We start from the raw sequence: 24,197 nt of genomic DNA, 5'->3' as shown, positions 1-24,197 counted from the left end.
TTTATAAGTAAGTTGATAATATTCCTGCAGCAATTAGTGCATAACTTCACCCTACATCTTCAGTGAACGAATAGTTCTTATTTACCCCCCAAATCAGCATTTTGAATCGGATGCTCTCTTTTAAGCCTCCATTTTTAGCCTGCCAAATTGAGGACTCGGCTGGTGAAAGGTTTGACTTGTTTGGTCGGCTTCACCAGAACTTGTGAAGGAAACCTGCCCTTAAAGTTAAAGCGTTAAGGGGAAAATGGGAATTCAGACCCACTAACTGCTGCATCTTTTTAAGAAAAGGTCAAGCCCTAAAAAAATATACGCATCATAGTATGACTTGTTCACATATTGGGAAAAGTGAATGTGAGAGCTACTGCATATATTTTTGGAAAGGCCATTTAAGAACAGGATACCAAGTAATTTTCACAGCTTCTGTTCAGAGGGACTGCACTGACAGCACATATGGGTCTGCGCAAGGAAGCAGTGGTGCCCTGAAACCATGCCTGTGAACCATGAAAACTTCTGGCTATAAGGAATTTTTTCAATGCATCTGAGATGTCACTAAACTTTTGGTATACCCATCTGACTTGGCATGTGGGACAGGCTGCAAAGCAATATTGCTGCTGTACTGTGAAATAGCGCGGTGCAGCAGGACCAGGGCCAGAAGCAGGTTGTAAGATATGAAGGAGAGAAGAGGCCTTTGTCCTCAAAGAAACCCTGTCTGTGGTATGTGGAAGCAATAAATAAATGGTCTCTGGTACTGAAGGATTGGTAGTAGGAAATAAATCCATTACGGTCAATTTAGTGCAGTATGAGGAAACATGAGGTCCTGTACATATGAAACTTGATTTCTCTTCACCCAGGCACGCAGCCACCTGCCCAGATTATGCAATGATGATAATGAAGAGAAGTTTTAGAAGGAAATGTGTGCTAATTATTTGCTGAAAAAATATGCGATTGCTTATGTGCTTAATAGGAAAAGCACACTTACTACTTGGCTAAAATTGGCCCTAAAATTCAGTCCTCCTTCTCGTACCGGGAAGACTGGGCTTGGTGGTTTTTTTTTGGGTTTCCAAGGTGTCCCTGATGACTAGCTCAGAGAAGCGTGTGTGCATTGGCATGCAGGGGACAGGCTCAACTTCAGTGACAAAATGGCTGAAGGAAGCTCAGGGGGTTATTCGAGCACAGAACATTGAATTCTGCCTATTCCATATCAACACTTTCTGCCTTTAAAAAAAAAATCTTCTGGAGTCTAGAACTGCGTGACAGAACTGCTGAGCAGCTTATCTCTCGCTCTTCCCCACGTGCTTATCCGCTGATAAGGAGTAAAATACAAACATGTGCCATCTGTGCCCAAACAGCCAACATTTGCTTAGTGAATGAGATATGGCATTGTCAAGAAACTATTTACAGATTTGATCCAAGGGCAAAATATTTCTTTTCTGCCTGCAAATAGAAGTTTTCCCCTTACAATGAAGTAATGTTTTTCCATTTGAGAAATTAATAAATGACCTGTCCCTCAAACATAGCCTAGAATAAAAATGTACCAATTTTGTGCCACTTGGAATCTGTAAAGTGTTTAATTATTTTGGAAGGTTGGAGACTTTATGAAGAGACCTAAGCAAATATTTCTCCATACCTCTGCATATTTGTACGATCACTTTCCCGAAGGCAAAATGAGCATTAAAAGGTATAATACTGTGTTGCAACCACTCTGCATCACTATATGTGACTAGATTCAGTTCAGAGAAATAGAGATTTAGGGTCAGTGTTTGACACTTCTGCAAGGCAGGGGGGTCAGACTGACTCCCTCATTTATGCAGCTTTCCCAGTGGTCAGATGTTTTGAGAGCTATCTCCTGTTGTTTTTCCATTTTGTGTGTGGGGGGGGGGGGGAGGGTATTTCAGTGCCTTTTCCAGCCTTTTCTTCAACAATGCTTTGGTTTTGGCTATCAAACAGTAGAATTAACCTTTATCTGAACACTATGCCTGCTATTTTCACTAGCCTGTATGTTGGACTTCCTACCTCCATTATGCCTCTTCTACTAAGCGCCTAACTTGAAAGTGTTGTAATCCTACTGGTATGCTGTGTATGAAACCTCTAGCAAAGAATTCTTCCTGGAATGGGGAAAGAAAAACATGGATATAGGCTACTCAAATCCTTGATCTAAATCAACCTTCAGGAAGAATCATCAGAAAGGATTTAAAAAAAAAAAGGGGGGGGGGGGAGAGCTGACATCTGGTTGCAATTCCCGAGGGTGAAGGAATGTCCTTACAGACATCAATTAAACCAGAGAGAATGCTGATATTTGCCTCCATGTCACTTATCTGTGATGCTGAAGAAATTGGCTGCATTACAGATGGCGGGAGATGTTTCTTGCATCTTTTACTACTTGAGGATGGTATCCCAAATAGTTGGCAGGGATAACGCAGTCTCGTACCTGATGTGATCTTCAGCATTTCTTTGTGGCTACTTTACATCTACATTAGAGTGCATAAACACTCACGCACAGATAGCAATGTAGGTAACGTGGCCCTAACACAGAGAACGTGGATGTTGGCAGAACTTATTTCCAGTAAACTAGAAGATGGACTTTGCTCACTCCCTTTCCTATTTTTGGGTTGTTAGTTGGCCTCTCTGTCCCCCTAAAAGTCCAAAAATCATTGTGATGGATGGGGACAAATCATGCCCTTACCCCATTTCAGGAAATGTTTCCTCTAGGAGCATAAAATGACACTTCTTTGCTCAGGCCTGAACAACATTTAGTTGCTAATTTAGACTTAGCACACACAGTGCCTTTTTCATGTCAAATCCTTTGCATGTTTGCCAATTGCAAAGAGAAACCAAGATAACAAGAATTGCCTCTTTCACCTCCCCCTTCCTTATTCCTTCAGTGCCACTGACTTTAATATGATGGCAATTTTTAAATCAAAGGAAGAAGATCTCGCCTTCAACTGCTTGAACTGTTTTGTTTCATCAAGTATATTAAACTGTCATCTCATCTTACATTTGCAAAACGACTGGAAAATTTCAGATAATGTTGCTTTATTTACAACATTAAGGTTTTGGCAACATGACTTGATCTTGAAAATGCAGAACATTCTTCAATTCTGTAGGGGATGTCTAAGAGTTTATTTCCATAAAAATTAAATATACATGTGCTTTCTTTTCTGGCTTCAACATGTGTTTGGAGAAAGGGGAGAAAAAAGGGAGCTGACTTCATGAATGAAATGTTTTCAGGGAGTATGCTGTGATCTCTAAAAAAGCACGGCAATGGTTCTGGGAAATGCACCAGGATCCCAAGTGTCAGTACAAAGCACCATAATCAGTCAACTGATTATTCATATTGTGTGCCTACCTGATACAGCACATGAAGTGATTGCAAAATAATATATTCAGTCCTGTCTTCCCATCAGTATTTAATCAACAACTACAATCCATCCACTTTCACTCACCTTGTATATTTATGTAAGTCCCAAGGGATAGTTACTGCTTTAAGCAACTACATAATTTTTAAGTGCAGGACTAGTCCATCTCAAGTTCAACACACATAAATCTGCACTTCAGTTGAACATGACAGTTCAAGTGCTGTAAGGAAAGCAATCATTCTCCAATAGCAACACATGATGTGATGGTTCAGTCACTGTTTCTATTAGATTATATTCAAATTATGAATTCCCAATAGATTAAAACCAGTCTACTTTCATTACTCCGCTAAATTCCTTTCCTACTTCCTTTGCTAACTTTCCTGTTTAAGTCAAAGCTAAAACTTTTCTCTCAAAGTTCCAAAAGAATAAGACAGTGTGGGGCTAACCATGAAAGGAAATGTCTTTCTCAAGTGAAAATGATGTGTTTGGTTCATTTAAAAATGGGCACGGTCACTTTGCAAGAAACCTAGATGTCATTCATCAAGTTTCCATTGGCATGGATGTTATAAGAGCAAAGAATAAATACCGTAAAGTCAATCACCCCTTGAATAAAAATGCTGGCTTGTTCTGTGTTGCTGCCTTTTAAGGCAAGGGGGGGCAATTCTTTGATGTACCTGCTGTGACCCTGATCCTGAATTAATCCGCTCTTGCTGCTAGAATAAAGTCAGTGGGCCTGTGGTTATTTGCACCAGGTGAGGATCTGGCCTAGTTACGTTTGTTTTATTGTGTCAAAATAAATTCTAACTGAAGCCCATGGATACACTCATATTTTTACAATGGGATTTGGATCAAAATCCTAGTGGTCTTTTGTTAATGAGTAAATGATAGAACATAGCTGCATCCAGAATCCAAAATGACAGGTCTACTTCTGCAGTTGACAGTTTGGCATATTCTTGAAGAAACACCTTAGAGCTGGTCATGCTCAAGCTTGAGACGTTGGGGTTCTTTGCTCAAGATTTAGCATTGTTTCAGGTTTTAGCCTTATTATATACAACTACGTAGCACAGCTGACTAGTAAAAGGGCTGATTTTTTAAAAAACATAATTCAAATGGAGAAGGCTCATCTGGTATTCAGGTTGGCTTATAAAAGAGCATATATGAAAATTATGGCTTCTGGCCAAGGGACCTGGCAGAGAAATGCTTTCATGGCTCTGTGTTATGGGGTGATAATGGGTTGCTATTAAGCCATGTCATCACTGTGTTAATTAAGAAAGAAATTGATAATTAAGGGTATTTAGCAGGTTTCATCTAAAGTTGTTACCTCAAATTCATTCCTCTAACGCTTCCAAGCTACCACTGCAGATGCATAAAGCAATTTGCAAGGCTAACAAATAAATATGGTGCGTCTCAAATTGTTTTTCTTCTAAGTCCCAAAGAGCAAAAGATTTATTTTTGTGTTTAAGTATCCAACTAGTCCCATTAAAAAGCCCACTAGCTTATCCAGAATGCATAAAGTTGGTGGGATAATTCTTTTACTCATAATAGGCTGTACTAAAATGACAAGGCTCTCTTGATTTCAGGAGAACTGAGTAGGTTCATATCAGCTAGGAGGCTGGGCATTTCCTTTTGAAAGGAAAAGAACTAAAGCCAGGACAAATGTTTATAATATACTAGAACATTCCTAATATCACATAGAGTTAAAGCTCAAACTGATTGTTCGTGTTGCAGCCCCAATTCACTGGAGTTGCGGTAGTTTGTGTACCTTGTAGTTCTTTCTCCATTTCAGGTTTTATCCTCACTTATTATAGCATAAATCACTGAGATGAATGGAGTTGCTTTTGTGGGAGGTGATTTGAATGAGACTGAAACCAGGCAGTTTGATCTTAATAGATTTTTCCATTTCAACCTCATTATTTGTAGAAAGCACACACCAAAAACAAACTATGGAATAAAAATATGGCCTTTTCCCCCAAAGCACTTGTAATCTAAGTTGCACAGGTTTCACTGAAAAATTCTAACACAGATTTCACAAGTTTTTCCTTCCTGCATCTTTCATCCATAGCTGATAACACTAAGCCTCTATGTCTGTGCCAGCTGAGGCATGCAGCAAATCACATTGCCACCACAGAAACATTACAGAAAAAAGGAAAGGCCAGCTTGGAAAAGGTGAAATTGTAAGAAAAGGTATAATTCTGGTATCTATGATGTTGTGTAGCATTTTGCTTGCAGACAGAAAGTGGTATTACCATGTACAAGAATCAAATACTGTAATACTCCAAGTGGTGTTTAATAACTGGAATGGTGGATATGCAATTGTTGCTTCTCCAATGGAGGAAGATCTTGCCAGTCTTTCTGCAGGCAAATGTTCTATAATAGTCATTTTCCAAAGGGGGAGAATGGTGCCTAGCAGAGCTAAAAGGAGAGAAAATGGGTAAATAGTTGTTAACCTGCACAATTTTAGAGAAAGAATAAATGAGAGGCACCAAACCTTTTCTTCAGCTTCTTTAGTAGTTAGTCATGGCAGCTAAACTCTGTGTGCGGGCAGACCACATCTCTACGGTGATTACCAAAGCAGGAAGGCAGATGGGACTCTCTGAGCGGATGTACTGGGATCGAAGTATTTCCACCCCTTGGGGTAGTCTGTGCCTTCAGACGCAGATCTGGGCATGGTCCCTGCTAGTAGCAGGGGGTGCCCTGCGCTAGGAACTAACCCACAAGTTATGGATTTTTCCCCGATCTTCTGATGAAGTCCTGCTTTTACTGTATGTTTTTATGCGTAGAGAATGTGAGTGTGTTTGTATGCATGTTTGTAATGTGCTATGTACAGGGTGGTACGTAGGTAAGATGCACACAGGGCAGTTCACTGCACAGAGTTAATCCGTGCTAACATGCTACTGAGGAGCTAGTATGAAGGATATGTTGACTGGGAAAGGCCTTCCCACCCGGCATCACAGAACTACTAAAATTACTCTACCTAGTAATTAAGAAGATTTGTTGTTCATGCCTTAATAGTTTTAATCAATTTTGTGATGCTAGAAGACAAAGTAATTGAATATTTGGTGTAGTGCATGAGACTGAATGTGGCTGCAGGCTAAATCTGACCACAAAGTGAATATTCTTCTGCACAAAAAAAAAGCCCCATCAGAGTAGGGAGGAAGGGAAGGGAACCCAACTACAGCAGCAGCCACTAAAGCAGACTGCGCATGGGGCCAAATGTTCCCTCCCGTTAGGCTACCTGAGTCCATCGGGGTCAAACCCTCCTTCAGTTCTTATGTCCATGGTCTAACTCTGTGATAAATGGAGAGGACAGAAGAAAGTGATGCTTTAGAGCAAAAGCCTGCACAAGGACAGCAGACATCAGCATGCCCGTTCTCACCTTCGGCCCAAAAGCCAATAAACACACGTGAGCTTATTGAGTACTTTCTTGTGGTCTTGTATACTAGCACCAAGGAGTTCTAAAATGATTCCATCTAAAATTCTCCTCCTGGGTTGGGTTACAGTGAAAGCTGAGTAAATTCTAGTGTGGAAAGACACATTTGTATAGTAGTACCAGGAAAGCTCACCTGCTCTAGGTATGCTTATCTGCTAAAATATTGCTCTTGCAGCTATTTTTTAATTAAAATTATACACTCCTAGCCCACTTAGTTACACTGGTACGTATGTCCCCGCCAGGTGAATGGAAAATAGCTCCCCTGATGGTACTGAAGCCATGTTTAAGGAGGACAATTGCAACTACATGCCAAACCGTGCCCTGATCGGTAGGGGAACAAAGTCAGATCTTTGATCAGCATTGTTGCTTTGAACACTTCAGATTTGATTTTTCTAAGGCCTTCATTTCTATACCATAGCTATCATTACAAGTGGAGTATAAAGCGTTACGATGTGATCGTTCTGCCGCTCGCAGTAGTGCTTATCTTTTTCATGTGCATTTATAGAGAGGCAACACGGGGGGAGGCACAGGTTCTTAGGGGATATACGTTTATGCCAGCGTGGCCAGCCAGGGCGATGGTGGTGCTGGAGCTGCTTGGCTTTGTGCCTTTAGACCCATGGTGATTCCGGTGGGGTCAGCACCAGCGACACCAGCGCAGCCGGGCTGGGAAGCGGGGCGCCGCAGCAGGACTGTGCTGCTGGCCGAGCCTGCTCACGGCAATGCGTCTTCAGTGCGAGCCCGCCGCAGGGGAGACCTCACCTGGGGGCAGCTTTAGCTCTGGGTTTGGTTTGAATGTGACAAGGAAATGGAATTGATTTTTCCCATGGTCTATACTTGTTGCTTGGAATGGCTTTTCTGTGCATCACATCTAGTGGCATAATTCTGATGACTTTCCTTCCCGCCTTCCCCACTTGAGAGCAATTGGACCAGATACACCACTGGATATTTATTCTGATGAGTTTTGTCCTTCAGAAACTCCTTTACAAATTCAAAGTTCTAAGGCACTAATCTTTGCTATTCCCTTAGTAGATTAAAATTTAAAATAACAAAAAAGAAGAAAGGATGTGAAATGAGAACTGTTCTTACTTTCTTGGAGCAAAATTCAGAGCACATCTCCACCGTCAAATTGGGCTGTATCAAAGAGGCTGGAAAGGTGTCTGTTAAATTTTCTGGAGCTCTAAAACATCCTCGATAGATAACATTCCTCCCTGCAGGGATATGAAATAGGTTTCTCTTGAGAAAACAGTGTCCATAGTATCCTACCACTATCACAAAGAACAATATTAGGTTCAGAAGCTAAAAAATAAACTTTATATTCCAAATGCTTTAGAAATAAGAGAAACCATGATATACACTAGAAAATGTGTTGCAAATCCCATGGTATTGAAAGGAGCACATGCCTTTAGCTTTGTACTAACTACTGAGAGTAGGGCTGCAGCAAAGAGTTTAAATTAAATTCCACCAGTGGAGGGCATTGCTATTGTTTGCAAGTCCCAGTTTTCTTTTGAGGACATACTTTCCCCTGAAAGGCTTAAAAGCCCCGATAAAAATCTACAAAGCTTCCCGTGATCTGCACAAGAAAAGGAATGGAATTTAAATGAATTCAGAAAGCCCCTACAGGGACTCACCTTCCTGCACATCTGCTCAGTTACTGAGATATCCCTCTTCTCTTCCCATTCACTAGCTTTCTTTTCAGGGCAAGGGAGTTTGCTGCATCCTTCGAAATCTAAAGGAGGCTTTTGTAAGTTGTTCAGGGAGAAAAGCTTTCCTACAGCCTTAAGCATCAGCCTCTGATCTCATCTGCTCTTGTATAAATGCTACAGAGCTTGGCAGAGTTGCTCCATTTTTTCATCCATGTGAGTGAGATCAGGATTTGGCCCAAACCCTTGCTATTAATAGCAGTATAATTCTCCTTCCTGCTCCTGATAAAACCAAACCAACCCCCCGAACTATCATAGAAACTTACTACCCAGAGCGTAGCAATGGGCTTGTATTGGTGAATTGATGATAATGAAGAAAGTAATATTGTGCGGCTAGGTTAGAAAAAAGGAAAAGTCTATGTGGTACAGCACTTCTGAAAGCCCTAGAATTTTATGGGCTTTACAAAGGTGGAAAATGTCTTTATGTCAATGGGCAGTTGGATAAATAGACATGAAATAATTTGCCTAACATCACTTAATAGGGAGAAACATGAGTTTGGGAATGAGTTTGGGTCTTCTGAGTCCTGGTCCATAGCTCTATTCTTGAGGCACTACTGGCTATCTTAAACAATTCTCACCAGAATTAATGTGGGAAATGTGCTGGATAAACAGAGATGTAGCGCAGTTTAGAAGGAAGATTTTGGTTCTGCGTGAATTTCCTGTTAGAAGTGCCCAGATTCTCTATCATGAGCCAAAAGCAAATCTAAGAAGCTGCTCACTTACAATGGTGTTTGAGATTTATCCTTGGCCGTGGCTAGGGTGTATCTACATCAGAATTTTGGGTCAGATGAGGGATACGCTTTAGAAATGCATCTCCCAATGATCCCTGCTCTCCATGCCTTTCTTTGCATCGTGGTGCAGCCTCACGCCATGGAAGCTGGGTTCCCTTTGGTGAAACCGAAGCAGAGGTGCTTCACTTGCTAATGGGCGTTCAGCCTATAGAGCTAGTCCAAAAGAAAAACCTCAAAGCGTGTATGGCATGGGTCTTGGTCCTCAGCAGCAGCCGCTCTGCTTTCCAGCCCCACACTCTGCTGTGGGCCTTGCTAACACAGCATAGCCGAAGATACTATATTTTTCAGTAAGGGAAAATAAAACTGCGTTCCTGTCTCTGATACTGTATTTACAGGGCCTTTCACATTAGGGCTGTATTTTCTGTATCGCAGCTTTTTCAGTCAAAAATTTTAAAGCCATTTGATCATCTAGTTTGATTCCTCTCAATAATACAAACGAAAAATTCTGCTTAGTTACTCCAATGCTCAGCCCCGTAACTTGGATTCTTCTCAAGTGTATCTTCCAGATATGCGTGGCATTCACCTCAATACCCTGAAAGATGCAGAATCAAACCCTACCGTGCCGTGTGTTCACCTGGTTAATCACTGCTGCAATTCAAGTGCTACATGCCGCCTTATTTGAAATTTACCCTGCAGATTTCTGTCCCTGAAATGTCTTAATTCACTTGTCTTTTGTGGGGCAGGCACTTCCAGGACTGAGATAGCCAAATCATCTTTTTGGCAATCAACACGCTTACAACTAGCACAGGGCGACTGCATTTTTGGCATCTCCATTTGCTAGCCGTTATCGGCCTGAGCCCTCTCCTCCTGCCCGCGCTGGCTCCGTTGCTGCTGTCTGGCACTGCTGCACCCTGAAGCTTATTTCATTCTGACTTCTGCCCTGGGGGAGCATCTGAGCCTTCCTCTACGGTCACTGAAGGAAAACTGTCCCCACCAACATAATTAACAACAGGAGCTTAATTTCAGGTGCTTGAATTACTTCTGGAAGAACCCCTCTTTCTGACTTCAGAGGACTCTTTAGAAAAACTAGCAACCTCAGGCTAATGCTCATGAGCTTTTGTGAGCACCCCCCCCACAAACACACATTTACAGGACCAAATGAGAGATGTATTATTCATCTTCCTTTTTAAAGACCATTTTCTCTTTTTCATCATCTCTGAGACTTTCAAACCCATCTGAGACTTGGATGCCCAATTCCAATGAAAAACAAAGAGGAAAATTGCATATCCAAATGGCACTTAGAAGCTTTGAAATTCCCAAGCAAACTGGCCTCATTTTGATTCCTCACAGAAAAGGATATAATGGGCTAGAGAAAGCGCAATACTGAATACTCACTGGGAAGAAACAAACCATAAATAAGTTAGGCCCAGGATACATGTGAAAGTGATTAAATTAGAGGAGACAAAAGGTTCACTTCTGTGTACTATGCTGTATAAACGTTTTTCAGGAGAGTATTAAAGAAGAGTGATTTTCTTCCCCCAAAAACCCCTTCCAACTTTTTTCCTCTAGGGAACTATGCATGAAACACAAGCATCTTGTTTGGGGAGGCATTTTGGACATTTTCAAAATGAAAAATCAATATATGTACTTTTTTTATTCAGAAGAAGACAGTAGCATGGAGAGAGGAACTCCTCGCTTAATGTGTGCCAAATTAGACTCAGATTCGTTAATATCTTTGCCCAGCTTTTTAAAAGGAAAAAAAAAAGGAATTTTCTAAAAGTGAATTATTTACTTTAAATTTTTTGTCCAGACTTACTTCCATTCTTTCGTCCTATGTCTTTATTCCTTGTCTGCCATTCTTTGTTTCTCTAGGGATTACCTGCAAGATTATCTGGAACTTAATAGAGGATTTAAATTGACTACATAGTGGGACAAACCCTCAAAACAGTTATTAGAAGTAGTGTTATGTCTTTGGGATCACTCAGGAGATGTGAAAATAAAATAACTTGATGCTAGTTGGGGGAAAGGAGTCTCCCTGGGATCGGATTGCTACAAGCACTGCACCAGAGATTAAAGGAACAGAAGCTCTTCTGCTTCCCAGGATGCTCTTGAAAGAGTTCCCACTAAATCTCACACCCGTATTAAATTCCTGAAACAAAATTTTTATGAAAACATTTAGAGTTGTATTAAATACGGTCAGGAACAAAACTTGAGCAGCCCACATCACCACTTAGAGAAGGATTCCCATAAAATCCACAGATAATACTGGAAACAGGATATTTATATTTTTTCCCAGTTTCCAGAGGGAGCCTATGGCTGAATCCTGCCCCTAGGAAAACCCCAATCCATAGCAATCCCAAGGCCGGAGGTAGCTCAGAGCTTGAGCCTCGTCACCTTGAGTGACGTGGGGCACGTGAGTCCTGCTGCGCGGGCGCTCGCGGCGCCGGGGCGCAAAGCTGGGGACGGTGGGAGGGGAGCCGGCAAACCCGCTGCCACGGGGTTCAGTGGAGATGCCGTCCCAGCCGCATCTGCGCTCTTCTCTCAGGAAAACTTTAGCTGGCTCAACTGCTGAGGGCACGTTAGAGGCAAAATATTAATAAAATAAGGCGAATCCTTATGCCAGATCTGTTTTGTATATTATATATTGTAAATTATGGATTCCATTACAGTTTCAGAGTTACTTTTCAATATACTTGTTCATCTTGATTAATACTCCTGTTGGCCCCTCAGCTCGCTTGTTTCTGCATGATTCTTCAGAGAGTCAAATATCAGGTATTACTAAGGGCAAACAAAATACAAATCTGGCTCCAGGCCGTTGTTTGATGACTAATTCATTAATACTTAAGTAAAAATAAATGTCGCCTTTTCCAGTGAAATATGTGTGTATATATTTTTACACTGAAGATTTAAACAGTGATGCATGTCCTGGGAAACCTGCCAATGTGCTTGTCAGCCTGACACTAGCAATTTAGGTCTGTGTACCTTTGATATATAATTTATGTGTAGCTGGGTGGATTATTGTACAAACTTTGACTTGTCTTTACAAAGAAATGAAATACCACCAGTACTGGCAGAACCTAAGCTCTTGGTGCTCATGCTCAGCAAATAGCATCTGTAGGGTCTTGTGAGCTTGCCAAAAGTAAAGACTGCTCAACTGTTTAGATATTTTATATGCTTTGCATTGGCCCAAAGGTTTCTCTCTTGCATCTCCTGTGATAGTTAATTGAATGACAAACAGTGAGGACTGTCATATAAAGATGAAGCAAAAACCCTAGCTCCTGGTGGAACCGAAGTCCTTGAAAGAGAGCAAGACCTCGTGATCTCATTTCTCTCTCTTAGAGATACTGGTGTGCTTCTCTGGAGAATCTATATATTCTCCTGCTGGAGTTGCATAGTATTTATTTTGTTTAGGATAACTTTTGAGCTTAGAATGGTATTGGTATGTACGTTTTTCTTCCATTAGAAAGCACCCAATTTTAGAGTTGTTTCTCAAACACGTGGTTTTGCTCCTTAGTAGCAAATGTAGAAGGGATTTTTTCTGATGACATCCTGCTGACATTGCAACTGCTCTGCACTGTATTTTACTTGCTCCCCCAGGGATGCTAACTTTTCATGTAGCAAGCTGGAGGCAACCAGGTCAGGACACCTCTCACCGCCGCAAGGCAGCGAGCAGGACTGCTGCTCCAGGGAGGGACCAGGTGCCAGAGCAGCAGCAAATAGACGCTGTGCCCTTCGAGCACCTCTGTCCCTTGCTGTGCTAAACCAGTGAAAAATGGAGTGGGATGAGCAGCGGGAAGAGTGCGTTTGCTTAGGCCATCTGTGATGTTACCCACCCGTGAGATGAACACCGCTCCCCGAGGAGGCAGCAGTCTGCTCTCTCTGGCTGCCCCTTCACTTACGTCGCTTTGCTCCGGCCCGTAGGTCCTCCACCCTGTAGACGGAGAGCCGGTTCACTCCTCCGCAGACGGAGCCCTTTTCTCCCTTGCACTCGCTGTTGCACTCCTCCGGCTTCGAGGCAGTGGTCGGCAGCTTGTTTCCGCAGTAGCACTCCGCTCCGTACTCTAAACCAGCGTAGGTGTACGCTCTGCAGGGACACGAAACAGAGCGGCTCAGGTACGCGCATCCCTGCTTGGGAATAAGGTTATACCTGACACACTTAGAAACTTGTCCCTGCGTATAATTTACAAGCTGCTTCCTCCTCGCCGCTTCGGAAACGCAGCCAGCCCTGGGGACCAGGCGGCTGCTTTCTGGGCTGGGTCGGCGACACCGTGCGGGCAGCAGCGGTGGACGGGAACGGCTGTGGGCAGAGCGCGCCGAGCCGACAGCACGCCTGGCCCAAGGCCCTAGGCAGGGCCCGGGGGAAGAGGCGGCCGCGTTTTTCCTCCAGTTTGTTTTTACCTAGTGACACTGGTGTCCGAATGACAGTGCCTGTCCTGCAGCGTTAACATGTTTGCGGTGTTTCTCATGGAGCGCTGCTCGGGCTTCGGCCCGCTTAGCATGTCAGAAGTGAGAGTGTCGCAGTGCGAGGTGACACCGTCCAAATCAACTACTTCAGGTTTTTCTGAGAAATATTTCAGACCATTTAGAGTGACAGAGAAGAAAAGTCCATTTCAGAGGTTCCATTAACTGGCCTTTAAAATAGGGCACTTTTGATCCAGTCAAGCAATTTTCACTTGCTCAAGACAAAGACTTGGCTGTTACTTGATAAGATGCTTGCTGTCTCTCTCAAGGTATTTAAGTCATAGTCTGCTTCCCAGCCGCAATGCCTGCTGCAGTGAGCGGTTGCCTGCAGATTGCCGATACTTCCTAACTGGTGTGAAGTGACAATCCGGTCTGATCGGTGGGGGACATCACGAGACTCGAGTGTGGGAGCGAAGGCTTGCACTGCGGCAGCAGCCTGGAGCCCCAGCGCCCGCACGGGAGCCTTGCGGCGCCCTTCCCGAGGTGAAGCGCTCTCCTGGGTCTCTTCGGCATGCCAAACGCAAGCATGCACCGTGTCCTCCCAGGGCGCTCGAGAGCGCTTCGGGTCGGACCCAGAGCTGCGCTGGTTTACACCAAACCAGGGCATGGCTCCATGTTCTTCAAAAGGTGTCTAACAAGATTTGATGATCTGTCTGATCTGTGAAGAAAGTATCATTTTCTTCACCCAAAAGAAAGTTCAGTTTAGGGGGGTCTTTTGGGTGGTTATAGATGACTCAACCGGAACTGGGAAGTCTGAAAGTCAGTGTGACAGGGTTAAACTGTAATGTAGGCACCACTTAATGCAATGGGCTCCACATATACTGCATTGCTCTACAAAAAGAAGGGAAGTAAAATTCACAGGAATAACTCTGAATAGCTTTTTTTTTTCTTCTGTCCTCTTGTGCTTCAGAGCAGCAAGAAGTCTTTTGCATAAATAATTTAATGTAGGTCTGTCCTCATGATTAATTATTATCCCCAACCTGCACACTGCCTTAGCTAATCAGGTCAGGTAGTGAGGTGGCAGAAACTATGCCATGACTATTTCCCAGTGATCGCCAGTTCCCTGTGGTACGCTGGGAAACGGCCTCGCTTACAGCCATGCACTTAGTCGTCCTGTTCTCTCTCATTTCCAGGACCAGTAATGTGTTTTTATAGTTATATGTTAGGCCACAGATTTGGGCTAGAGAGCAATTTCTAACAGTCAAAGCAGTAATTTCTGACCAGAAAATATATTTGAACAGAAAACATATTGCAAGTAGTCATGCTATAATAAAGAGCCATGGATAGGCAGCAGGGAAAATAGTCTATTTAAAGCAAGGCTGCAGAGATACTCCATCCCTGCAGGTATGAGATAATTGCAGTTTTCAGAGATGCTATCTCTTTAACATATGCATGTTTTTTCTACTTTTGAATCCAGTTCAGCTTGTTATCAGAAAAGAAAAAACTTGCAGTGAAAAAATATCACTTTACCTCTCAGCACAAGCTTCCTGACAGTGAGATACTGTCATTTTTCTTAAGTCATAAAACACGGCTCCCTTCAGTGTCCTCTCCCTGGAATCGTCACTGAAGCATCCAATGTAGGTTCCTAGGAGCATGAAAGAACACAGCATTAGGCAATGTGCATATGCTAAAGAAAGGAGAAAGACAGACATTCCCGTGACAATTCAGCGCTGTGAACCCAAGTGGAGCTTCCTTGGATGGAGCAATGACCTGCCGGGAGTCCGGGCTGCTCTGCAGAACTCTTGTAGGTGTTATTGAAGGGATAAGCCCAAACGAGCAGTGGAAAGGAACGGAAGGGAAATCAGCCTTTTTCTCTGTGTAGACTATTTTAGAGAAGACTGCCTATCTCCTCAGAGCCGCTGTTCCTCTGGGCTGCTGCTCTCTGCTCTTCTCCTTCCCCTGGTAATAAGGGCCAGGTCTTCTGTTCCCACCTGCGTCGCAATCTCAGTCGCAGTCTGCTTTTCTGCGTCACGCAGGCTTTTTATCCATCAAAACGCCTCCATGTCACCGGGTCCTTCTCCCCTCGGGCTGCTCTCCCGGCTGTGGCGGCTGCTGCACCAGCGCCCCCAAGGCAGCAGCACCCGCGTCCCTGCGCCGCGTCCCTGCGCCGCATCCCTGCACCCTCCCGGTGTCCCGTGTGTGCGGGAGCCCCGCAGGCTCCTAAACTAGCTAAATGCAGACACGGCATGTGGGCAAGCTCCAGGCTGTAAGAAGCTGGGAGGGGGAAAAAAGCATGGCAGTCTCCTAAAATAAAGGATAAGGTAATCTTTAAAATGGTATAAAGTTTGAGAAATCTTCTTGGATTTCTCCCAAGTTTTCTTGAAAATCTCTAGTTGAGAAATAAGATGGTGCAAGAGAAATATTTAAACAAATCAATTTTCCTTGGGTATGCAGAGTTATATTAAAAGCTTATAATGGAAAGATAACTTCAGCCTTAACTAGGGAGCACTGTCTAGCTATCACATTAAACACTTTCTCTCCAGTGCAAATGAATCTCTTAAAATGTCTTGCTTTACTTAACATATGAAAGATAAATATTTCTGTTAGACTGCATCCTACATTAAGCCTCTTATTTTGTTGTCATGAACAAAATGCAATAAAATCTAGTCCGTATTATTGTAATATATGATTGGAAGGATGACCTAGATTCCCACTATTATACAGCAAGTGTGTGTATATGTAAGTACATGTTATTTTAATATGAAGGAAGAAAGGAAATTTGATTTTGGAAGTAACAATATTGAGATCACAATACCGGAAAATTCAAATAGCACGTGAGCTGTGGACAGGAAGAGAATATATGATGAGAAATGAAATTTTAAAAGAATTATATTAAAGAAATTAATATGAAAAACTTCAAGCCACTCTAACAGAGGTTTTTAGAGCTAGGAAAATAAAACAAACATTTAAATACTACAAACAATAGTAGTTTCAAAGAACTGCGCATTGGTAATTTGCAAGCATGCAATTAGAAAATTCACAAACTGTGAATATACACCCACAGTAAGCTGTCAATGAGATGGGAGTTATACACCTGCAATAAGGATGTTCTGTATTTTACTGGAGACTTCTGATTTTGGTACTTAGATTCAATCCAGTTGTAGATGAAAATAAATCGTATGGGACCAAAGTGTCCAACTTGGGAGGCAACGAAATGCAAACTAATGCAACTGTATCTGATTTCTTCCCCACATCCCTTTCACGTTTCTGTGAGCCCTGTGTTAGGTGTCTAGCAGCATCTCCTTCACATTCTCTTATGAACGAGCCTTTGGGAGACCCCACGGTCTTGGAGCCGAATGTCGTGGCAGTGTTTCAGTAGCTGTCACCTTTGAAATTCTGTGCAATGGCGTAACCTGTCTAAGTGAAACAACATAAAACGTCCCATACACTGGTAGCATTCTTAACAGAAAAATTTCATTTACTACCGAACAAATTGCTATTTGTATTTGTTGTACTAATAGTGCTTTCCAGTCCCCCTGGCAGAATAAGATGTGGTCCCTGCCCTGAACAGCTTAACAGTGCAAGTGGGCACTAGAGTTGCCCAGAAGGAAAAGGAGACTAATTTTCTTGGCCAAGGTCAGTTTGTTCTGGGCGGACGCGGAGCAAGGCAAAGTGAACTTGGTGTTTACAATACGCAGCAGGCACGCACACCAACATATTTATCTTAGGTTAACAGTCCGCCCCTGGAAGTCCGTAGGGGATCGGACCTGCAGGCTGCTTGAATGCTCAGAGAGGTGTAGCGCGGACGTGTCGGGCGAACACGTCAGGAAGCCCACGTGCCGTTAGGAGGATATTGATGGAGAACGCACAAATAAGGCAATATGCTGCTTTACTGAGAGGGAACCTCAGGGCAAAGCTGAACCTTTAACATGCATTATAACCACAGAGAATTTCATTATATTTTGGAAGGGATCCATAATGAAATAACAGCCTGCAAGCTTACTAGGAAATGTGGGTGGGGCAGATAACATTCATTATATAGGAAGCTAAATTTTTAATTGATAATAATTTTCAAAGACATTCTAATGCTTGTTTACAATATGGTTGTTAATAATGACACTTCATTTTCAGTCAGATGTTCAAATGATGCACATTTGAATCGGCCTAATTCAGTGGGATGTAGCAATAAGCCCCTTTGGCTCCTTCTCGGTCAGCAATTATAACTTGAGCGTGGCACTAGATTAATGGATGATGTGGGCATTAGCTTTAACTGTTTTTTATGAATAATTTTTGAAATTAATCTCTTTGGTTTTAATTGAAGTTCTTAAGGTCATTCAGGAAATCTGTGGTAGAACAGGTTCAAACTCTTGCCAGGTATTAGAGTAGTGCACAAGCGCTCACCATGTTTCTGTATGTGTTGTCTATTCTTTTGTTAATCAGGGGAGGGGAAAAAAAAAACAAAAAAACCCAAACAAACAAAAAAAACCCTGAAACCAAGGGAAACGAGAGCACCTCAAGCAGCTGTAGTCAATGAAAATTCAGACTTACCGTCTTTGTACAGTCTGGATTCGGGAGGAAACAAAGTTGAAGAGCTTAGGGGCACTTTCTGGGTTCAGCAAGCCAGGTTTATTCCAGAGGGCACCTTGAAACCCCCTGAGGCTACCTGGGCTGCCAGAACACGTGCAGCATGGAAGTACCAATCACGGGGCAGCCGGGGGAAGCGAGCAGCAGAGGACCTATTTCACAGAGGTCTCTCCTCCCGCGTCCCCACGAACCTCCTCATGTGGAACAGCGATCCTGACGGAGCAGCGCCCTGGATGTGCCCCCTGGGTTAATCGTCAGCCCCTACTGGGCCATCAAAACCAGGGCATGTGCTGCTTGCAAAAGAATGAAAGATAATACTTTGTGAATTTTAAATACTGGTTTTATGAGGTACAGATACAAAAGTGGTATCCTAGAGCGTTCAGGTGGTTCTTTTCTGCCACTGGCTGTTAAGCACTTAGTAAAGTAGGTGGCAACTAATGTTAGTAAATTTATTTGCTGGAGGTAAGGATGCATGCTCTGCTCCACAGAGAGCAGGGTTGTGCACGTAGTGCGGCTGGACAGGGCTCTTCCACAAAGCTTATTTCCACCCCATGCGCTAGGCTTTCGCTGTGCGGTTTCAGCTCAGTCACCAGTGTGCGGTACAGAGCAGCTGCGACAGCGTGTTTCACGCTAGTCCAGGAGCTACTGTTGGACATCGAACACTGTCGTTGTGTGTCCAGGGCAAGTTACTGAAATGCAGGTGGGTTTTCTGGGGAACATCTGCACTTTGCAATCTCTATTCTCTGCCACCAAAATCTGCTAGCTGTGGGATTTTATGAAGTGCCTGGGGAGTACTCTTGGAAGTCTCTGCTTGGTGCTTCAGATACTTTCAGCTGTTATAGTTTGCCTGACTCATGCTTATGACTCATCTATCATACACCATCAATACCAATTTCTTGTTTCCACTTCCAAAAATTCATTCAGTAGGAGTAACTAGATGGCACCTTTTTGTGGGATTTTTTTCAGAAGAGGCCCCTTTCTTTGGGTAACATTATTCAACAAAATAAAGAGCAGTTTAGTAATGTGGTGTCTAGTTGTTCAGATCCTATTCCTGTTCTTATTGCCAGTGAAGCGTCTCAAAGAGCAACCGTTTCTTCTAACAAGCAATGGATGAAAGGTAGCACTTGAATGTGTCTTCTCAAAACACAAACCCCTCAGTTGCAATGAATGCCTCATCTGAGACTGTTACGGAGGAGAGCTTTATGGCGTTATGCAATGACAACCTTTTTGGCTGTGAGGCGCAAGGACGGTGGCGTGAGGAGCGTAAGAATGAGCGTTCATCCTGCGGTGGAGCCTTCCTCAGCGCTGAGGAGCCTGGACACTCAGCCCCTCGAACAGGGTCTGCAGGGCAAGGGCTCTGCCGCCCCGCTGCAGAGAGCAGCTAGGCTGCGTAACACCCCGCGCCGCAGGCGTCTGGACTCGCGCGCCGCCCCGCACACATCGCGGCTCGGCTGGGGTGGCAGCCAGCACTCTCCCAGGGTGAGGCAGGTGTGTGGTGGGTCACAAGGGTATAAAGCCATGCAGAGAAGTGTGAACATCTATGGACTCCTGTTCTGCTGCTTTACTTGCCCTGGATACTAGTTCCTCTAGTTTCCTACCAAATAAACCAAAGCAGTTTATGCATTTATTTGTTAGCAGCAGTTATGGTAGCAGAGTCAGACTCACAGTGAAGTGAACTCAAATTTCATCACCCCTGAATGGCTTTCCATTCAGTATATCATTAAATCATGAAGCCTGGAAAATGTACAGTTTTGTACCTTGTGCTCTGGCTGCTAATGCATGGCACTGGACTCCCCTGTGCAGCGATACAAATTCCCTTGCAGTCTGCTGGCTTGTTGCTAATTACTAGCAAACTCGTCAAACACCAAGAGTTGTCTCTGTTCCAGGAGCTCTCATTTCACTGTGGTGCCGCTTCAGCCCTCAGTAAAGGAAGAAGGGGTTATATTGACCTACATTTTGCTCCTCTAAGGACAGCAGGTTAGCAGAGATGGTCACAGGGGCAGTTCAGGAACAACAGGTGTGTTTACAACAGCAGAATTTAGTATATTCTGGAAAGCTTCACCAGCAGAAGGCACCTGTTAACTGAAGGTATTGTGTGTTTCTAGATAGTTAACTTAAAACCCACTTTTAAAGTTTTCCCCGTTCTGAGAAAGAAAATCAATTAAACAGTGTTCATCTTTCTCTGTTTGAAGAGAGAGTAATTTAAATGAGGGAAGCATATTTCACTACCTGGGCTTCCATTCAATTCAATAAAAACACTTCTGGAAGAAGTTACAGCTCAGCATGAACAGGCATATCTGAATTTAACTTTGGCCTGTGCGTACACTTAAGAACTGGTTTGGAAGTGATGAAGAGCTGGAAGGAATGCATTTCTGCAAATATTCTTTATGATACTTATTAATCTTTGCCTAGAATAGTCCTAGAAGGAGGTGCAGTTTACATGCATGCCAGAAAACGGGGTAGAGGGGTAATATCCCTTACCTTTGTTTCCAGCAGTATGCTCCATCACTTTAGATCCTTTCATTTGCGCAGGTTCCTGTTCATTGATGAATCTGTGAAACCACCTTCTCCGCAACTGCCTTAGCTCTGAGTTGCGGGACATGAGCCACCGTGGGCTGTGCCTCTGGTCCAGAGCTGACTCCTGGAGCGCATCCATGCCTACCAGGAGCCTGGGGCTCGGGCGAGGGTTTTGCATAGTCCTGGTGTCTACCCCTATTCCAACCCCTATCATCACGTCCGAAACAGGCAGAGGCTGATTAGCAGAGGTCCCACGCGAACCTTGCTGGATAACCAAGCGAGACCGCTGTAGCAGCAGAAGGCTGCCAGCCATTAGGTAAGCTGCTGTGAGGAAAAAGAGCAGAAATTGGGTTCGCCGAAGAAACTTCTGTAGCCTGAAGAAAGCTTTGGCCATGCCCTTACTGAAACTAGGCCTTCACGCCTTCCAAACGGCCCCTGAATCACCGCTTGAATTGGTGCTAGTTCCTCCCATAAGTTCAGCCCATCACTTTAATGCCTTCTCCCTGTGAAAAATCTTCTCTCTGGATATCAGTGGCAGCCTGGTGCATCACATCCACGCAGCCATGAGGTTCCCAGGTAGCTGATGGAGTTCGTGCAGACCCAGGGATAATTCCATTATTGTATTCTGCTGAACTTCGTAACAGCCGATGCTGAAACCTGAAATATCAAAGTGGGGGGAAAAAAGGTTGGTTCAGATCCAAACAGTAAATACTTGTCATTGGGGTGACTTTCTCCCCCCGCTTCTTTCAGCTAAGCATTTCTCCATCTGTTGTTTATAATTACACACTTGAAAGACAATAATCCTATGAGAATGACTGATTAAGCAGAAGCTAGAATCAGATCTTCAGTGTTACTTGTTTCTTTCTTTTAATTTGAAATGCACAAGGAATACCTTTATGATGAGGTTATTTCTCTTGGGATGTTTGGAACATTAAGTTCTTTATTTTCTTTTGTAAATAGCCAACATCTCCATTCTTTGTTACTGACTGGAACAGGCAGCCACAGTATAAGCATCTTTTTAGGAAGGTACTCTCGAATGCTTTCTTTTCAGCAGAAAAGTAGCTAAGCTACAAGTGTAGATCAGAAGGAAACAGCAGCGTGGGTGTATAGAAAACAAATGAAATTGCATCAACTCACTATGGATAAGAGTAATTATTAATCTCTTTTCAACACAAAGTAAGGCATTATTTTGAAAGGATATCTTGGGGTACTGTACTTTATATAGAGAGCTGTGTGAGTTATTCTATGTATTGCTTTAAAAGAAAACAAAGATCTTAGTAATTTTTTTAGTAGTTTTCTATTGACAAATGTCGACATGTAGATGTTTGTAGACAAAAGCTGGTGAATGTTTGAAAAGATTTCTTTTCAAGTTTCACCAAGTATCTCTTGACCGCTTCTGAGCTTTGCCAGGCTGTTAGTTATGCTGATGCATACCATGACAGGATTGTCCAGGCAAGAAAAGCCTCTTTGTGCTCTAGGGAACCTTTAACCTCCTGTAACAAAAGCTGGCATCTCCCCATAAGGTCCTGGTTTCTCAGTCAGTGACTTCTCTGTGGAGCCAGGCAAGCGTTGAGAAAAGATTTAGTGTTTTCCAGAAAAGAAAATATTATGGCTTTTGCTTAACTTGCAATTGGGGCGCGCTCTTGAAATCCACAATCCTGGCAAAGAAACATCTGTTCACTGTATTCCTTGTTTCAGTGTCTGATTTAAATTTTTGTGGATATTCACTTATGCCTCTTCCTAAAACACGTGCTACCGAATAAAAGTCTCCTACTCATTCCCTTTTTCACTTACTTGTGTAATTTCTTTCAATCTTAAGCAGCAATCAGAAACAAAGCTCAAAAACTTCTAAGCCAAAAGTATATTAAAACTCAGCTGAATCTTTTGTCAGTCGAGCTTGTATTCCTTTTGTGTGACCGCCTTTCGGTCTAGATTGCTAAGTGGGGCTGGCCCAAGGCAGGAGTCGGTGCCTTCTCTTGCAAGTCAGTCTTTAGGACCTGATTTAGTGTGATGGGTTTCGTTGTTGTTGTTGTTAAAGTTCACGTATGCTGGTCTCAACTGTATAGGGCTGAGTAGCATCCAAAAAATATTTGTGTTTATCTCTGCCTCTATACTTTCTCCAAATACTCAGTCTGACAAGGCCTTATCATCTTTTCACTGGTACCTGTGCATGTTCTTATCCTGCATACGTTATCAGCTAATGGACTTTAGAGCTGGTGTGATGGGCTGAGATGCAGCAGCATGCTTTAATAAGTTGTTTAAGAACACTTTGTCCACTGTAAAAATTAACACAATTCCATTCTGATCAGCTCCGATGCCAAAGAAAATGCATCAATTTACGCAAGCTAAAGAGCCGACCCTTAGATTTAAATTATTGAAAATCTCTGATCAATGTTCTGAGAGCTCAGGAATTACAGTAAAAGGGTCAGAAGTACCTAGACAGATGAACAGAAAATTATCTATAATTAGATACTGTAGATTGTTACTGTGCTAATTTAGCTGAAGAAATAGTGTCTATCAGCATAGGTACCATTTGATTCACTAGCTGGTCATAACATCGGGCTACTGGAATCATCTGAGCTATTCCTAGAAGAGCTTGTCCAATATAAAAGATAGTCGCGTGTGTTAGCTATTTGAGACTCTGACTGGGAAATTACGATGCTCCTTAAAGTCTACTGCGTTTTGAGATAAGGCTTGGCCGATGGAGGAGTCGGCTAAAGCGTGCCTGGGCAGCCAGTTTCTGAGCAGACAGCACGTTGTTCTATTTGTCATCTGTAATGCAAAGGGATAGCTCCTCTTAATATGACGCTGCTGTGAAGCCTATCGGTGAAATAATGAGGGCTGCAATCACATGTATTCAAAAGGTTTAAGATTTTTTTTTCCCTAACAACAAGATGAGGCTAGATAAATTTATCAGACTTCCAATCATCTTTGCCCAATTTTAATTCAAGGTTTCATAGCTCTTTTGGCTTACTTAGAAATGGATCAAGTTACAATATCAAAAAATGCTTCCAGCCAAAGTTCCCAAGTGTGTTTAAAGCATTTGCATTAAAAAGACTGTACTGTAGCAGGAGGGCAAATTTTAAGTGTTTCTAATAAGCAGTGTTTGAAATGGCAACTAGGCAGGACTGTCTTCTGAAGAGCATCGCACTACAGCTTTTTAAGGCAAACTAGTGCATTCTGAATGGACACTTGAACTGTTTTTCCTTGTGCATGTTTTTTGTTTTTCCTGCTTTGCCTTCAGCTGCTGCCTTCACAAAGGCAAGATCCCATCCACTAGCTGGTCCATGGTAGCTTGCTGTGCGCAAAGCAGCTTTGCAGGACAGCCAGTTTTGGAGCTGCTGCTCTGCACTGCGGAGCACTCTCTGGGGCAGCACCTCCCATGGATCCTCAACCATGTCCCTGGTAGTATCTAATACTCTCTCCTTCCCACTAGAGTACGGCTGAGAAATGCCACATTTGCTTAGGCTGTGCCTTC

At 43.1% G+C, this 24,197-nt stretch overlaps 1 protein-coding gene across 2 annotated transcripts in view; it reads right to left on the bottom strand.

Moving 5' to 3' along the window:
* WSCD1 (WSC domain containing 1) overlaps window positions 1–24,197 on the bottom strand; it is a 36,697-nt gene that overhangs the window by 4,784 nt on the left and 7,716 nt on the right. For both annotated transcript variants that reach the window (XM_067309555.1, XM_067309556.1), the window contains exons 2-5: window positions 20,684–21,376; window positions 15,149–15,263; window positions 13,117–13,301; window positions 7,873–7,994 (exon numbers count right to left, since the gene is read on the bottom strand). In XM_067309555.1, the coding sequence (XP_067165656.1) occupies window positions 7,873–7,994; window positions 13,117–13,301; window positions 15,149–15,263; window positions 20,684–21,113 (852 nt within the window). In that variant the 5' untranslated portion in view covers window positions 21,114–21,376. The remainder of the gene's footprint in view (window positions 1–7,872; window positions 7,995–13,116; window positions 13,302–15,148; window positions 15,264–20,683; window positions 21,377–24,197) is intronic.

The sequence above is a fragment of the Apteryx mantelli genome, chromosome 22 (genome assembly GCF_036417845.1).
Source record: "Apteryx mantelli isolate bAptMan1 chromosome 22, bAptMan1.hap1, whole genome shotgun sequence".
In the NCBI taxonomy this organism is placed as follows: domain Eukaryota; kingdom Metazoa; phylum Chordata; class Aves; order Apterygiformes; family Apterygidae; genus Apteryx; species Apteryx mantelli.
Note: the sequence above shows the minus strand (reverse complement) of the source record. Positions and strands in the feature narration are given on the sequence as shown.